The sequence below is a fragment of the Sorghum bicolor genome, chromosome 5, assembly GCF_000003195.3.
Source record: "Sorghum bicolor cultivar BTx623 chromosome 5, Sorghum_bicolor_NCBIv3, whole genome shotgun sequence".
NCBI lineage: Eukaryota > Viridiplantae > Streptophyta > Magnoliopsida > Poales > Poaceae > Sorghum > Sorghum bicolor.
The window spans coordinates 57,500,644-57,518,468 of NC_012874.2; the positions used below are offsets into that span (position 1 = coordinate 57,500,644).

The following is a 17,825-nucleotide window of genomic DNA, read 5'->3' on the forward strand; positions in this document are numbered from 1 at the left end:
AGAGAGTACTAGATATCCTAACATTCAAAATTTACAACATTATAGAATTTGAATCATGAACTATCATACCCATTTCAATTTTCAAAGCAATCGGCCCTATAACAATTTTCATAAAAAAACTAACTAATGATAAGCAAATAGTGACACACGGATGATGCTAGAAGCCCAAAACTGAGAACGTAGGCACCCACCGGAATTTGAGATTTTCTCCGCCATTAGTTTGGGTTTTCTTCGAACCCATAGCTTTCGTGGTCCACAGAAAAAACATCACCAGTTCCCCCAAATCACCCCTGACCCCTCCAAAAACCGCGAATTTCCTCCCCGGCTCCTCTTCCTCATCCGGGTCCTCGCGAAGCCGCCGTGGAAGGACCCCCGGCGATGGGCTCCGGCGAGGAGGACACAGGAGGCGGAGGAGGGGCGGTGCGGGGTGCGGTGCTGAAGGCGCTCGTGGTCGTCGGCGGCGTCCTGCTGCTCCGCCGCCTGCGCCGCTCCACCACCCGCTGGGACCACGCGCGAGCCGTCGCCGACGCGCTCTCCGGTGAGAAGGTGACCCCGCGCCTCCCACACACTGGACTATTGCTCGGTTCCCGAGGCATTCCGATGCGGCCGCACTGGAAATTCGTTAGAAAAATTCCATCCTTTTTTTTCTTCTGAACGTAGATAGAGGAAAAAAGATGTTTGTATCCTGATGCGTTTCCTGATGTACAGTTCTCGAGGGAGCAGGCGAGGAAGGATCCTGACAACTTCTTCAATTTGAGGTCAGAATTATATTCTGACAAAAGCACTGCATTCTTTTTTCGTTGTTCGGATACTAGTGTTTCCACTGCCATTTCATTAGGCCTTTTTGTCTTGGGTCCTGGTACTCTGGTAGTATCATCGTAGGCTTGTTTTGGGAGGGAGGTATATGCTCAAACACACCAATCGAGTATTCCCTGCAAACTTTCTGTGTTGATCACTGCAATTCACATTGTCGATAAGCATTAAAGTTGCTGACCATGGTTTGTGATAATTTAGCTTTGGTGGTAATGAGTGTGGGCATGAACACTGCTTACTGTTTTTAATTTGATATTTTTTTGGTTGGGTTTTCAATATAAACGTACTTTGGGATGTTCTAGTATCTATTGATATAATAGTCGATTGAAGGCAGTCATTCTTTCTAATGGTTTACTTCTGTACTTTCTGGCTGCTGTCTGTGTCAGCACCATATTGAATCTTCTAGCAAATATGCAGTGGGAGCTGCACAAATGATGGAACTCGATAAATCTTTGATAGTTAACAAACCTGTTGTTCTTTTGTTGGATGCTTCCTTTCATGGACATTAGGGTATGCATGTGAAAATGCTATGTCGACTTGTATTTCAAGTTTTCAACCTTGAGCAAATTGTTTATTAAACTATGTGTCCGTTAAAAGGATCCATGTTTATTGTAGAATTCATAAATTTTATCCAGTGTTTTCAACCTTGGACAAGGTTTTTCTGGTCGATTCCTTGGATCAATGGTTAAACTGGCCTGTTATCGTTTTCTTTAACTGTATCCTTGATTGATCTTTATAATCTACTGTTATCATTGACACATTATGAATATTTGTTTGGATGTAAGTTACTTGGTAGAAGTGATAAGCATTAATGATGCAGAAAAAAAGCTGTTTATGTGCACTTATGATGCAAAAAAAAGCTTACACACCCATGATCACATACATTTGCTGTTTTTTTTTTTAAAAAATCCTTTTCAACTCTCTTTTTCCATGCATGAGACAAGCATTTCTTAAGCATGTGCTGACGTGTTTGTAGCCACATAAATGTCCTGTGTTGCAATTCATTCTTCTTTGGTTTTCAGAATGCTCACATGTCCTGCCACCGAGATGGTGGATGGCTCGAGGGTGCTTTACTTTGAGCAGGTACGATTATTATCTCTATCCATTCTTCTTTATTACAGTGCCCCTTGTTGGTATCTCAATTCCATGGTTTCCTTTCCAGGCATTTTGGAGATCTCCAGAAAAGCCTTTTAGACAAGTAAGTAACTCTACACTGTATTAGTCACTCTTACATGTATCCTTTTTTGCACTTACCAATTCATATGGTGGATATTATTTCTTATAAGTCTTGGGTTCCTGCACAAACTTATATAATGTTATGCTAGTCAATATAGTCTAAACAAGATAATATTATATTATCTGACATTGCAGATGCATAAGAATCTTCTGCTCAAATGCTTTATTTTACTCGTACACTATTTTGATGAACTTTAAATACACCCATGCGACTATTTCTAGTTACCTTTAAATCAATCCTTCCTTGTTAACCTAACAGGATTAAACATTTCTTTGCCATTTTGCATTCTGTAGTCTTGTGATGTGTAATGCTTTTGTCTGCCAACTGTAACAATTTGATGATCCTACTAGTTTCGAGTATTGATAATATGGTTCCATTATTCTGCAAGAAAGGCTTCATATGCCTGTTGATAGGATAGTATCAGATTAAATTTGGATTTCTGTTTTGCTGTGTCCATTCTATATTTCCGATATCTTATGTGCTCAATGTATGTGCAAATAATGATAAGTTCTGGTCTCTCCAGAGATTCTACATGGTAAAGCCCTGTCCGAAGGAGATGAAATGCGATGTTGAGGTGAGCTCAAATTTAACATACTTCCTCTGAGATCCTGCAATGTTGTGAAGTTGATGTACTGAACAAACTAATACATCCTTACTAATATTTATCAGAATTTACTAGTAGTATTCAGTTTGTTCTCTACTTTTTGTTAAAAACGAGACCATCTGAGCAAATGGTATCTCCTATTCAACTATTAAGTAGAAACATATGCATCTGGTTCCAAAACTTGACGTTACTTAAGGCCACTCCAACAGTTACAGTTCTCATGTTCAAAAAGCTTGGTGTGATGCAACTTGTCCATAGTGGGGAGCGTAAAATGGTCTATTTAGAGCACATCATTTTGTACAGTGCTACTTTTATTTTGATTGTTGTGACGATTGTTTCTTACTTGTGGTCATTAATAACATTTGAGTGATCTATTAATATCAAGAATCATTACTTTTATTTTCTGGTGTTTACAGTGGCATTTATATTTTGGTTGAAGCAATGCAACTTTTCATCCACCTTCCTGCTTTTAGGAAAACTGATTGAGGGAGATTACTATTTTAAATCAATTTTGCAGGCAAAGCTGATCAAATAACATTTTAAATTTGTTTTTCAATGGACAGTTGAGTTCATATGCAATTAGGGATGCTGAAGAGTACAAAAATTTCTGTGATCGTCAAAAGGATCAGAGGCCACAGCCAGAAGAAGTAATTGCAGTATGTCATGTCTGAACACAATCTTACTTTTCAGAATGTTTGCTTGAGAAGTTTCCCCCCTCATTTACTCATGACTGTTGGTGGCTAAAGTCTTGAGGGACAGCTGAAAATGAAACGAAGGAAATATTTTACAAAAATTAGGTAAATCTAATCAGCTTAATGATTATTCTTAGTCACCCTGTGCATACTAATGTGTGTAAAGGGAATTAGGGACAAGGTGGAGTTGCCAATGAATGAATGAATGAATAAACTGAATATAGAAATGCCATTGTTTGTATTATCAAGGCAGGGACCCCATGTGTCACCAGATCAAAGGTGATGTGGGATAGTTCAATGTTTTCGATATGATTGATTGATATTGTATTGATAAGCCATGGATCGCCATTTTTGCTTTTACTATTCATTTGCAGCCTTTGGTGTTTTGAATATGGACTTGAATGCTGTTGTGCTACTCCTGACCTAAATCAAGTCCATTATGTGCTTCACTTAGTGTACTACTAGGATGACTGATGAGGACCTAGTTGCTGCATGGAAAAAAGCACTGTCTCCCATTTTTTATGTGACATAACCACTTAATTGTTTAATGCATTTTAAACTATGCATGTAACTGTAAACCATTACATAGTAGGTTGTGCATGTTTACGTGTATTCACATCTACACTGTAACTCCATATGGAGTCGTGCGCCAACTGGTATAGCTTTGCATAGTACATTCGTAGCTTAAGCTGTATACAACTTGCGGTTACTGTGTAATGTTACCCTAAATATCTAATATATTGCTCTAATATTTAGGTTTACTTTTGGTGTTCAGGATATTGCAGAGCATCTGACCACCATACACTTGTCACGATGTGGCCGTGGTAAACGTTGTTTATATGAAGGATCTACCCCACCTGAAGGTTTTCCCAACAACTGGGTGAGCTAATTGCTCTCGTCTCAATCAGCAACTCAGCATATTCATTTCTCTTTCTGACTGAATAATTTGCAGACATCTTTTTAATTTAATACTAGTACATCAGAACCCCTAGTGGAATCCTTGTCTGTAATGTTTTTGCTTGTTCCATCTCAATATTGACATTTTATAGAGTGGTGCATCATATTGTACATCGGATTTGTCCATCCACAAAAACGGTGAAGTACATATCTGGGATAAAGGTTTTGACGACGAAGGGAATCAGGTGATTTTCTTATATCCTCAGTTGCTAGTGTTCTAGTTGTTTTGCCAAGATTGCGTGAAAGATAATCTCTTTTTGACAATATGCTCACTTACTCTCAGGTTTGGGGAACCAAGGTTGGCCCTTATGAGTTCAAGCCTGCCCCCAAATCTAAATATGACGACATGTTCTCGCCATTAAATTTCTCCGCCCCTTTGTCACTGGAGAAGCTGGATAAAGCATATGTAATCGATGACCAGTAGAGCCTGAGCCCTCAAGTTTGTTCATAGGAACGCAATAAGTGAATAGCATGTATGTATATATTGTACTGAGTTCTAATGCATTCTTTTTTCGACCACCCTGTGCATCTTGGTTGCCCATGGTTAGTATGGTGAGGCATGATTCCTAGCCATAATTCCACCTACACCAGGAATCATGATACCACGGTTTCTGACTGGCGTAATACACCATAGGATACAATGCGACTGGGTCGTCTTATGTACATGACCGTGGTATCATGATTCCTGGTGTAAGTGGAATTATGACACTGGTATCATGATTCCTGGTGTAGGTGGAATTATTTGGAACCCGTGGTTGAACTTTACCTTAAAAAGGGGCCGCATAATGCTCGGTACTCGGGTAGTAGCAGTCATAAAGCAATCACAGCTTCCAAATGTTTCTTTCTCATGCTCATGTCTAAATCTGTCAGCCATTTAGCAGTATTTTTCTTACTTTTTGTCATGACTTATCAGCCAAATAAACAAGACAGTGCAACTTTTAGACTTCTGACTGGCTTGCTGGCTGTTATTTTTTTTTCTATATGAGCTTTTGCAATAGATTTTAAGCTTCTCGGCACACCAAAGCCAGAAAAGCTTTCAGGGACATATTTTTCAGCTTTTATTTTAGTTTATTATTTTTGCAGAAACTAGTTTTATAGCTTTTTTAAAGGCCTGCCCAACATCAACTTTTTCTCGGAGACATATTTTTCAACTTTTTATAGCTTTTTGATTAGGCTGTTTGTTTTAACTTCTGGCTTTCTGCAAACATGGTAGCTAACTCAACTCGAATCAAATCAAATCAAATCGGTATCTACCCATGAACAAACCAGCTGGTTTGAGGTCTATACCGTTGGCACCTGTAGTATTCTACTTTTACAGCTCTTTAGTAGAGTGGTATTTTACCAGCTGATGGGCTGCTAATAGCCTAAGGCCCGTTTGGTTTGTCATGTTAAAGTTTACCGTCCGCACGTCGAATACTCGGACACATGCATGGAGTACTAAGATTATTTACGAAACTAAAAACACAGACATAGAGTAATTTGAGAGACGAATATTTTAAGCCTAATTAGTCCAAAATTGAATACTAATTGTCAAATAAGACGAAACTGCTACAGTATCCGTTAAACTTTAACACCCAAAACCAAACACCACCTAATACATCGAAAAACTGAAAATACACCCCGACAAAAGACTGCAAATCATATAGTATCAAATAAACAAATAGACACAAGACAAGATGCAAACTTAATGGGGTGTTTTGTTGTAGAGGCTAAAGTTTGATGTGTCACATCGGATATCATATGAGGTGGCTCATGGGGTATTCAGATACTAATAAAAAAATAAATTACAAATTCTATCAGTATTATGTGAGAAGCCTAATTAATCCATAATTAGCACATGTTTTACTGTAGCAATTAATATCTAATTATAGACTAATTAGGCTTAAAAAATGTCTCGCAAATTAGTGTATAACTATATTTTTTAGTTTCATAAATAATCTATATTTAATATTTCATATAATATCCTAACATTCGATGCGATAGGGACTAAACTTTGGTCTAGCCAACCGAACAAAGCTGGTCAGAAGTTAAGATGAGAGCAATCTATCAAAGCACATAAACTTGGGCCACTACATCATTTCTATGAAGCTCTGGTGTCCCTTTTGAACTTCGTCAGTCTCACGACAACATCACTCGTCGTCATTCTTTGATCTGGCAAGTCAACGGAACACCGTAGACCTATCTCAAATATCAGCGCCGGAAAGTGTTAGACTATATTTAGTGTGTGATCGACCTGGTCTCTTGCATAGGATCCATCCCGTTACTTCTAGGCATGGAGACTGGGCACCATTGGCCAGAATACTTCGGCACTCTGATTAATCAAGCATCGATCTATTCATACTAGTGTTCACATTCTTTCATGGCATTAGTCGCATAGGTTTTGATCCTACCACTAGGAGAGATCGATTGTTTACTTACCTGATCCTATTGTTCCGGTTGCTGCTGTCGTCGTCAAGTAGCAATAGTTCATGATGGATCTCACCTGGGTGTCATCGTCCGTGGGCTAGGCCAGAGCTCAGGGCCAGAGCCAAAGTGGCCGTGCTCGCCGTCTGGGGCTAGGGCTGCACCTTTGGTTGAGGCCGCGCCCCCACTCGCCACGTTGGCCGGGGCTGGAGCCGGCCTGGCCTATGCTCGGTCTCCTGTTGTCTGTCTTCTCCCTTTCTCTGGTTTGACAATGCTGAGATAGCAAGAGGTAAGAGAACGAGGAGGGTGGGGGTTTTTTGCTACGCGCACCAAGAGATCTTACATGAGATGTTGTTGCAGTATAATTTGTTTTCTATTTTTTTGTCTGATCATTGATTGAGATTGAGTCACCCATCACCTGTCAACCTCTTGCACGTACTACAACTACATCTTTGACTATGCGGCTTCACCGAGGCTTGTGATGTAGAGGGTACGCCTTCGTGCGTCGCCTCATAGTCATTCAGCCTACACGTCTACATCATTGATTTGTCATCGCCACCACAGATCGGGATGCCTCCATCGACTTCTCCATTGTCACTACACCTTGCACATACTCAGTCCGTATAACCGATTATGCATGATCCATTCGGCTCCTGTGATGTCATCGTCGAGTTCTACGTGCATCTTCTCCAAGCAATAGGGTTGCTAGCTTGATGCAGTGTCGCCTTGACGGGCCATGGCACTGCCACCCGTGTTCGTTTCACTGTTGCATCTATATTGCCATCTCTTGTGCATCAATGACTGTGCTACACAATCTTTGCTGCTGCAACATCTTGGGTTTTTATGCAAACCAAAAATATGAGCTTATTAGAATTTTTCTGTAATTGTGTGAAGCATGTAGTCTTTAGGTCAAACCTAAGACAAACCTAGGAGAGTTACTAATAAATCATTGCATGCATATAGAATCGATTGTAGGAGAGTGCTCTTGTTCTAGTGTAAGTTGTAAGTTGAGTCTTGTTTAGGGTTTGGAGTGCACAGATCCATAGCAAGAATCCCTTCTCAATGTCCCCTTTGAGTTCTTCTCAAATCCCTCTTGAAGTTCCCTCTTAAAATTCTTGAATTCATAAAAGAAAAATTCCTTTTCCTTTTATTTCCCTAACCGGCTCCCCTTCCTTTCTTCCCATTCCTATAGCCCACCTGCTTCCTTGCTGGCCTAGCCTAGTTTCTCTTGCCCCCACCTTTGGCCTGCTCGCGTTTTCTCCCCTTGTTGGCCCATATGCCCCTTCCTCAGGCCCAAGCCGCAGCAGGATTGATATGCTCCTTAGCCGCCAAGCCCACTGTGACCCTGGGCCTCTCCTCCACTCCTCCTCTAGGGCCCAGTCATGCCGCACCCCTCACAGGCCCAACTGGGCAAAGCCAAGCGACCCCTGGGAACCCTAGGCAGAACTCTAAAACATACCTAGCCATCGCTGCATTCCTAGGCGATGTGCCCATGCACCTTGACGCCCCAGCATCCATACCCAGCCCTATGGAATGTCCGCCATGTGTCCTTGCCTTTACATGGATGACGAGGAGATCCCTAGAACCCTAGCTTGTGTGGCTATAAAAGTTGTGGCCGCCATGGCCTTCCTATTTACCTATCCACAGCCATCGCGTCACTGAAAGGTCCTTGTTTGGTTTTGGTAATTGAGTGACAACTTAGGTGGACTAATAGTGTTTATGTGAGATACACAGGAGATTAGTCCACAGGTGATGATGTGATGATGGAGGAGCTCATTGCACATGAGACATGACATGGAGTCATGTGACCAAGGTGGAGAAGATCAAGATGAGGCTTGGCTTGATGGACCGGTTGCAAGAGTGAAGGGCAAGTCGGAGGCTTTGAAGCGAGGGACCGCGTGTGACGGTGAAGCTTGAGCAAGACTTGGCGCCCATGGACCGAGGCAACGGTGAAGAGCAAGTGAGGTCAAGATCGATGAACCAATACGGTCACGTGATGATATGAAGTGGATCATATCATTTGGTGATTGGTTGGTGCATGTGTTGCATCAACATTGGAGGAGATGGAATGGAAAGCGCAAGGCAAAGGTATAACCTAGGGCATTTCCATTTCACCGGTCATAGGTGTGTAGAGAAGTTTATGACCGGATTTAGGATAGATGGCCATACTATCAAGAGGGGCAAACTTGTTTGCATATCGGTCATTTAGTGCCACTTGAGCAATCTAACTTTGCATACGTGTTAGGATCGAGTGGCGTGGCAAGTTGAGAGGCTAACTCCTTTGGTGAAAATGTTTGTGAAAATGCTAACACACATGCACATGGTGGTGTACACTTGTTGGTGTTGGCACACTTTACAAAGGAGGTGGTGTTCCTAGGGTTGAGAGAGGTGTGGGTTCCTCTCTCCCTCCCGCCGAGAAAATTAAGTGTATATTTTCTATTGCGCCGTTTACAAAGGAGCTTGCGAGGCGGGATTCGGCGCTTTTGAGAAAATTAAGTGTATATTTTCTATTGCGCCGGTGGGAAATTTAGAGAAGTCGCGGGAGTGTTTTCTCACTGAGAAACACTCACCGGACGCTGAGTGCGGAGGCACCGGACGCTGGCCTCAGCGTCCGGTGAGCTTGACCCTGCTAGGGTTAAGCACCGGACGCACTCTGAGAGCGTCCGGTGGTTAGCGTCCGGTGTGAAGGGTTTTTGCAACCCTCTCTGCGCACGAGTCCGGTGTGCACCGGATGCGTCCGGTGTGGACTAGTTGAGCGTCCGGTGGTGCTGTGTCTGGCGCGAGCGCGTGGTAGCCGTTGGCGGTAACGGTCGTTTTCAAACGGCTAGTGACACGTGGCCGACGCCTGAGCACCGGACGCTGGGAGTTGAGCGTCCGGTGGCTCCCTGTGAGCGTCCGGTGCTCACGTGTTTTGCCCAGTGAAGGGGCAACGGCTAGTTTAGCCCTTGGGGCTATAAATAGAAGTGGTGGCCGGCCTTGGCCGGTGCTGAGCACCCTTGGGACTTAGTGTCCATGCTTGGGGAGTGCTAGGAAAGCCTCTAACTCACTTGTGCTTGCAAGAGTGTGAATCAATAGCGAGTGAGTGATTCTAGTGCGTTGCATTGAGAGATTGCATCGAGTGGCACTAGGTGTTCGTGTTGCAAGCCGGTGGTGCTTGTTACTCTTGGAGGTTGCCACCTCCTAGACGGCTTGGTGGCTTGTGACTCCGTCGAAGCACGCAAGGAGATTGTGCGGTGCTCCGGAGAAGAGATTGTGAGGGGTACGGTGCTCACCCCGCGGGGATCGCGAAGAGCAACTCTAGTTGAGCGAGACGTGAAGAGCAACAAGTGGTCCGGCCGGGTCAAGTGCTTGAGCTTGTGGTAAGCACTCCACGTGGGAGAGTGTGACTTGCGGGTCACCACTAGCAAGAGGACCGGCGGCAACCTTGGAGCTTGTCTCAACGGGGACGTAGCTTGGTGGCAACCAAGTGAACCTCGGGAGAAAATCATCGTGTCAACTTTGTTCTTCCCATTGGTTTGCAAGTCCCTAACACAAGCTTGTTTTTACATTCATATACTTGTGCTTGTGTAGTTGCTCTTATAATTAGTTAGCTTGTGTAGCTTGCTAGTTACCTTCTTGCTTGTGTAGCTAGAAGTAGTTCCCTTGCGTGACTAATTTGGTTTGTGTAACCTTGTTAGTCACATCGCTTAGTTTGTGTAGCTAAGTAAGTTGCGCTCTCTAATTTGGCATTAGTTGCCTTATTACTGAGCTTGCTAGTGAGCTTAGGCTTTGTGCGCTTTGCCTCACTAGTTTGTGTAGGAGCTCCCTCGGTTTGTAAAGTACTAGTTGCATAGGTTTGTGTGACCTTGCTCCTAGATTTGATTAGGTGAGCTCTTGCTAAGGTAGCACCTCGTTTGCTTGTTTAGGATCTTTACAAGGTGCTAGAGAACTTAGATAGAGGGGTGTAGTCTTGGCTAGACCGATAGTTTTAATTCCGCATTTGTTTCGACTAGCCGGCACGTTAAGTTTTAGAAAGGACTATTCAGCCCCCCTCTAGTCCGTCATCTCGACCCTTCAAGTGGTATCGGAGCTAGGTCTCTCATTTGTGGTCTTCACCGACCTGAGAGGATGGCGTCTAGTGGGATAGATGATTGTGAGACACACATTTTTGATGGTACAAACTTTGCACTTTGGAAAAATCACATGCTTGATCATTTTCGTGCAAAGGGACCTAAATTTTGGTGGATTGTCACTAATGGTCTCACACACAACTTGGACCATAAGAATCTCACCAAAGCTCAAAAGGTTCTCTTTGAACTTGATTGTGAAGCTTATTGTTATCTAATGAAATCTTTGAGCTTTGAGTTATTTGATAGGATAAACTCCAAAGGAACCGCATATGAAATGTGGGAGTCTATCAAACACACCTTCGGTGATTCCTCCACATGGGATGATGGCAAGTTCAAAAAGGAGGAACCAAAGGTGGAGATACATGAGGGTGTTGAGCATGACCACAACAAGGTGGTTGTGGAGGATTGCTCCACCTCATGGTCAAGTGAAGATGAAGATGATGGCTATGAGAGTGATGCTTCTACAAGCTCATCCACTTCATCACATTCCTCCATGTCTCACGGCGACGGCAAGGTATCTATTGGAGGTGTGATTGTTGATTGTGATGATCCAAATTTTGAGCTTGTATGTAGACTCACCAAAGCTTTAAGAAATGAGATGGCTAAAACAAGTAAACTGAAAAATGAAAACTCATTTCTAAAGACCACATGTGAACAACAAAAGCATCTACTTTATGTTACTACTTGTTCACATGAGGAGCTAAAATTGGTTCATGAGGAACTTTGTGTTACTCATGATAACTTGGTAAAAGATCATGCTTTTCTCACTAAGAAGATTTCTAATGAAGAAATTAAAACTAGTGAGAGCTCATCATTTGGGTCAAATGATCAATCACATATTATTACTAACCCTTGTGATGTAGGCAAGAAGCATGTATCCACCTCTTGTGATGATTTATTATCTATGCCATGTTCTTCACATATAGATGCTTGTTCTACTTCTTTGTCTTGTGAGACTAACCTTTTGAAGAAGAACAATGAGCTCAATGAACAAGTGAAGAAATTGAGCAACAAGCTAGAGAGGTGCTATAATTCAAAAGTCACCTTTGAGCATATATTGAAGACTCAAAGAATCTATGGTGACAAATGTGGCCTTGGCTTCAAGAAGAAGATGACAAAGGGCAAAAGAAAGCAAGAAAAGAGGAAGCTTTCTCATTTCATGTGCTATCGGTGCCATGAAGTGGGTCATCTTGCTAATGGTTGCCCAAACAAAGAGAAGCTCAAGAAGATGAAAGAAGAGAGGCTAAAGCATATCAAGTGCTTCAAGTGCCGCACTTGGGGTCATCTCACCTCAATGTGCCCAACCAAGCAATTGGTGAAGCAACAAGAAGAGCCTCAACCTAAGCCACAAGTTGAGCAAGAAAAGAAGCCCCAAGCTCAAGTCAAGATCAACCATCATGATGATGACTTGATAATGAACAAGAAGAAAACAAGAAGGGGTGGAAGAGCAAGGCATCCAATGCAAAACCAAGATGCCAAGATGATGAGCAAGAATCAAGACAAGAAGAAATCTTATGCTCACATCATGTATTTTGAGTGCAAGAATGAGGGACACTTTGCCTCGAGGTGTCCTACCAAGCTTGAGAAGAAGGCTCAAGCAACCCTCAAGAGGCAAGGCAATAAGGAGCAACACATGAGCAAGGAAGAAAAGGCTCAATCAAAGAGAAGTTGCTACTTATGCCGGGAAAGGGGACACATGGCTTATTCATGTCCCCTAGGTACTAATTCTAAGCCCATTTCAATTGATGATAATACTATGCTTAGAAAGGATGGAAATGGTACCTTTATGGTTGCTATTGCAAAACATCCCGCTACTCATACTAAGGCTATGCCTAAGTATGTTGCACCTAACTTGAGAGGACCCAAACTAGTTTGGGTACCATCAAAAAGTGGATGATTGTGTGTAGGTACCATTGGCATTGGAGACTTGATTCAATTGATATTGTATTATTCATCATATGATTGAGTCAAGTATTGAAGCTTAGTGCACATCCAAACCCAATGCCATGACAAGATGTGAAGTCCAAGTGTGCTATAACATACAAGTGCAAATATTCAAGTTGTGGTAATCTATTGGATTATTTGATGGCTTGCAAATATATGAGTTGAAGCTTGAAAATTGGATGATCATGAGCTAACCAAGGTATATCTTTATTGATCACATTCGTTTGGGTGCATATAAGTTGATTGAATTGGATATATATGCAATGTTGCTTGCTATAAGATGATTGAATGGATAAAATGATTAGTAATCAAGTTTGGATTGATTTGAGTTGGATAAATTCATAAGATGACTTTTAGTGAGTGGATTGAATTGATATATGTCTTGTGAAAGTATTCAAACAAGTCTTTTTCAAGTTTGATTCAAATTGAACAAGTATAGCTCAATTGCTTGAAATCTGTCTAAATATTGAAAATCTGAGCTAGCAGTGATCAAGTCTGAGTTTGAGTGATCAAATATGTTTGGAATGGCTTGATATTTGGTATGCATGCTGTACACTCATCATAGAAGATGCTGTAGAAATTTCATGAAGATTGGATAAGGGATACTCTAGTTTTGGAGTGGATCTTATCAGCTATAGTGCAGCAGTTTTCAGCATGTATCAATGGTGGAAGAATTGAAATCTGGTAGCAATCTAGAACTCAAAAGAAGATCAAATTTTTACAGCTGCTAGATGACTCAGTAAAGCACATCTCCACCAAATTTCGTGGTATTTGGATCTGTACAATGTGAGATATGAGTTGTTCTTTGAAAGGTACAGAATCTGCCAGAAAAGTGACAAATATTGGATTGATCTAGAGTCACTTAAATTGAAAGGTTCTCAAGTTGGAAACATGATTATAAGTGTTTGAGGCACCTAAGTTTGGTTTTGAATTGATCTAGAAGCATGACAAGTAGTGAGTACAAGGTCATTTGATTGTGGAATGTACTTGGTGTACACATTTTAGTACTCAAATTGAACACCAAGATCAAACTCAAGATGATAATGAAGTTTAAGTTCTAGTAACTATTGGAAATCTTTTGGTAGAAAGAAAAGGACTTAAAGAAGGATTAATGGTTACTCATCACATTAAGTCCATCACTTGAATCAATCAATCAAAGTAATTCAAGTGAGTATCAAGAATAGTTCTTTGGAGAGAGGTCACTTCTCCCTATGTGAGGGGCGTGCCGCCCGAGGAGTGGGTAAACCAAGTGTGGTGCTTGGAAGGCTAACATGGAAGTGGTGATCTAAAGGACATTTGAGATGCTTAGTTGAAGCAATCAAAAGGATTGATCAAGAGAGCAAGCAACACCCAAAAGAGAGCTAGTCATGATGTTCAAGTGATATTCTTATTAGTTCTCTCATGCAAGCAATGGTCAAAAGAACAAGCAAGCCAACCACAACAAGATAGTGCACTTGATCAAGAAGTGGTTCTCCATTCATATGGGTGAAGATTTGATCTATCAATTGGCATTTATAATTGGTCTTCACCAAGCTTATAGTTGGACTTCACATTGCTATTTGGAGCTAAAATGGAATCTTATTGACTATCCTCTACTCCAAGATAGCAAAGGTATCATTGTAATATGCATGATCATTTCATCCCTTACTAGTATGCGGTTAGTGCATATAGTACATGCTTAATAGGATCATGCATGACAAATGAAAAGTTTTCAATTCATAGCCTACCACTATTGCTTGAATGATTAGTTGATCTAGTGGTATGTATATGAGTTTGTTCATGAGCTAGTGAACCTAAGTACTTGATCTATTTTGATTGTTAACAAGTGACAAGTACAACATTGACAAGATAACCCTTAATGTGAGGTGTGAAAAAGCTTGTCATTGGTTCAAACCGGACTTGGAAGCTTAGGCAAATCAACTTAGTTCAAGTCTACAATTAGAAGCTCATGATGATTAAAGTACAAGAACAAGACAACAATGCAAATGGATATCTAAACTCAAATGTTTCTTCAATTGGTATCCTACAATTGGTACTCATGATAGCAAATGTTCAAGAAAGGAAACAAGTGGTTCCATACTAGAAGACCTTCAATTGGAAGAAGATTTCTATATGGTATCGGACAAGATCTTTCAAATGATATGACATTTATACATATGGTGTCTATCATACAAGAAGGTGGTTCCACAAGTGATCCTCAACTTTAAGTGATCATCAAGCAAAGAATGTTCCCTCACCAACAAGATTGACAAGTGAATGACCCATGCTATGACATAGGGGGAGTGCCCCACCAAATGGTATCAAGGTCAAAGATCCTATGTGGTATCTCCAGAGCAATTCAAGTAATGTCATTCTGTTGACACCGTTTTTTGGGCACGTGTTCAGGATGGTAGGATAAAGTGGCAGTATGCTGTTTACAAGATGAATTGCCGATGAAGGAGGGGTCGGATGTGATTAAGTCTGCAGGCAGTGATGTGTTTATGCCGATGGCTATAATGGAGGAGTCTGCCGATGACTATGGCAAGGAGTCTGCCGATGATACGGAGGAAGGGTCCGGAAACTGCTGATCGGTTTATGGAAGAATTTTAGTTTGTCATGGGAGATAGCTTTGTTATTTCCTTATTTATTTAAGTTGTTTTGTATACGGACTCCGTGTAATTTGGAATTCGAATTCTGGTCATGTTTAGTTGTAGCTCTTTGAGCAGGGTATAAATATGAACCCTAGGGCCTTGTAATGATCTATCTATCAATCAATCAAACACACGTTTTTACTCATATTCCAGCATCTACTTTCCGACGACTCCATCATATTTTTTCCCTTTTATTACGAGTTCTTAGGAATTCGTCGACTTAAGCTCGGCGTGTTCTCAAGTTCCGCGTGAGTACCTCTTAGCCGTGACATCCGGGCGCATCGCTGTTGTCGGGACTAAAGTATTCGAGTTATCACCTTTGCCGATAGTAAGGTCAAATCGGCTGGCACGCCTTAACGTTTATATCGGGTATTAGCCCTTTGTGTTTGCAGATCATTTTTGCATCAACACATCTTTTGGCACGCCCAGTGGGACAGATTCAAGATCAAGATCAACATGTCGACTTCTGAGTTTGATCAAGAGAACGTCATCCCCGTGACGGAAGCCAATCTCAAGGATGAGCAAAAGCAGGCTATTGCTAAAGCCATGGAGGATTACAAGCTGCAATGCCTGAAGTCCTTCAGCATAAACAGGAGTGGCGAGGTGATCCAGAAGGATGCACTGCCGGCACCACGGCAGGTTACTTTCGAAGCCAATCCTGGCAAGCTTCAAGATATGGTTGACAGTGCTATCAACCGAGCTTTGATCAACCAAGCTGGCGTACTGTCTAATACGGTTTTCAATGCCGTGGCAAGAACTTTCAAGGAAGGACAAATCCCACCAGATTATGTGGGCCCTTCTCATCATCAGCCAACGTCACCAGAGGTCACGGCTCCATCGGCTGCTACGGCCGCTGCGAGTGCACAGTCTGCCGTCCCTCCAAATATGTTGGGAACTACTAATGCACGATCTGTGCCGATGACAACTAACCCGCAAACTTCATGTGGGCAGAATAAACTGACTACAGATATGTTGGCATCGGCAATGTCAGGGCTGACTCTTCCTCCCAACTGGTGGGGTTATGGTATGCCCCCAGAGTTGACGCCGGGTACATCACAGATAACCGACATGAGGGGCAAGATTCCTATGACATCGGCGCTTCCCTATGCGCCGTTGAACCAGAGTCCTCGGTATACTACAACTACTACTGCAAGGCCTCACACTGGGAATCCTCAAGATTCAATGTTCCAGATGCCTAATGCATCGGCAGATTCAATGCTGATGCAACAGAGGTCTATAGCCCAGTCGGGGTATGTCAATTCAATGATGCTACCCAATTACCAATCATCGGCAGCGCCTATGCCGATGAACGCTAATAATGGATGGCTTGGACAGCAAGTCTTTCCACAAACACCCCAACAGAGTTACCAGGCTACAGGATTCCAGCAAGGACAGATCTATCCCGGATTCCAGAATCAGGGGATTCCCAACCAGCCAATAAATCTCGGACAGCAAATCGGTGGACAGCAGTTTGGTGGTCCACAGATTGGAGGCCAGATGATAGACCCAATGTTCCGCGTAGATCGTGCCCCAAACAGACACGTGGAAGCTCACCACCAGGTGCCGGATCCGCAGCCGCCTCATCGGCAGGATGCCGATGCATATTGGGCCGATAAGATCGCTGAAGTAATGAGGGAACAATTTGGGATAAAACCCAAAGTCAACACTTACTCTTATCGGACACCGTATCCTCCTGCATATGATTTGATCCCGCTTCCACATCGGTACAAGGTACCAGACTTTACCAAATTTTCCGGGCAGGACGACACGTCAACCATGGAGCATGTCAACAGGTTCATCATTCAATGCGGAGAAGCTGGTAACAGGGACGAATTGAGGGTTCGTCTGTTTTCATCATCATTGTCTGGTTCGGCCTTTACCTGGTTCATATCATTACCTCCTAATTCAGTGATTACTTGGGCCGATCTGGAGAAACAATTCCACAAGTACTTCTTCTCTGGAGTTCATGAGAAGAAGATCACCGATTTGGTCAAATTGAGACAGCGCAATGATGAATCGGTTGAAAGCTTTGTGCAGAGGATATGGGAAGTCAAAAATAAATGTTATAGTGTGGTTCTGGATGATCGGCAGCTAGCCGATTTGGCTTTCCAGGGTTTGTTGCCACATATCAGGGATAAGTATGCTTCTCAGGAGTTCGAAAGTTTAAGTCATTTGGTGCAGAGGATTTCTGATCAAGATATCAAGTCTTTTGATCCCAAAAGAGCATGGAACAAGAAGGTATCATTTGTGGATGAGGCAACAAGCTCAGATTCTGATGAGGAACCAGTCATCGGCTTGGCAGAGTGGGTAAAGAACAAGAAGCCGATGTCTTGCCCTTTTGGGCAGAAGGAACCAGAAAAGTTCGCTTTTGACACCGCTAAGGCCGATAAGATATTTGATTTTCTACTCCAGGAAGGTCAGATCAAGCTGTCTCCT

At 42.4% G+C, this 17,825-nt stretch overlaps 1 protein-coding gene across 2 annotated transcripts; it reads left to right on the forward strand.

The window, feature by feature from the left end:
- On the forward strand, nucleotides 217-4,831 carry LOC8064788 (chromophore lyase CRL, chloroplastic). 2 transcript variants are annotated; one of them, XM_002449535.2, is made up of 9 exons: nucleotides 217-546; nucleotides 709-758; nucleotides 1,836-1,896; nucleotides 1,976-2,011; nucleotides 2,574-2,624; nucleotides 3,218-3,310; nucleotides 4,122-4,226; nucleotides 4,396-4,488; nucleotides 4,587-4,831. In XM_002449535.2, exons 1-9 carry the CDS (start codon nucleotides 379-381, stop codon nucleotides 4,725-4,727), a joined length of 798 nt encoding a protein of 265 aa, XP_002449580.1. In that variant the 5' UTR covers nucleotides 217-378; the 3' UTR covers nucleotides 4,728-4,831. The 2 variants fall into 2 exon arrangements, with proteins under 2 accessions (XP_002449580.1, XP_021317458.1); XM_021461783.1 differs by having other exon boundaries at nucleotides 235-621.

Bases quoted from the DNA above. Each gene is read 5' to 3' on its own strand.
- LOC8064788 (XM_021461783.1), top strand. From the start codon at position 379: ATGGGCTCCGGCGAGGAGGACACAGGAGGCGGAGGAGGGGCGGTGCGG. The intron at 759-1,835 runs GTCAGAATTATA...TTTGGTTTTCAG, and splicing joins GACAACTTCTTCAATTTGAG to AATGCTCACATGTCCTGCCA. The intron at 4,227-4,395 runs GTGAGCTAATTG...GACATTTTATAG, and splicing joins AAGGTTTTCCCAACAACTGG to AGTGGTGCATCATATTGTAC.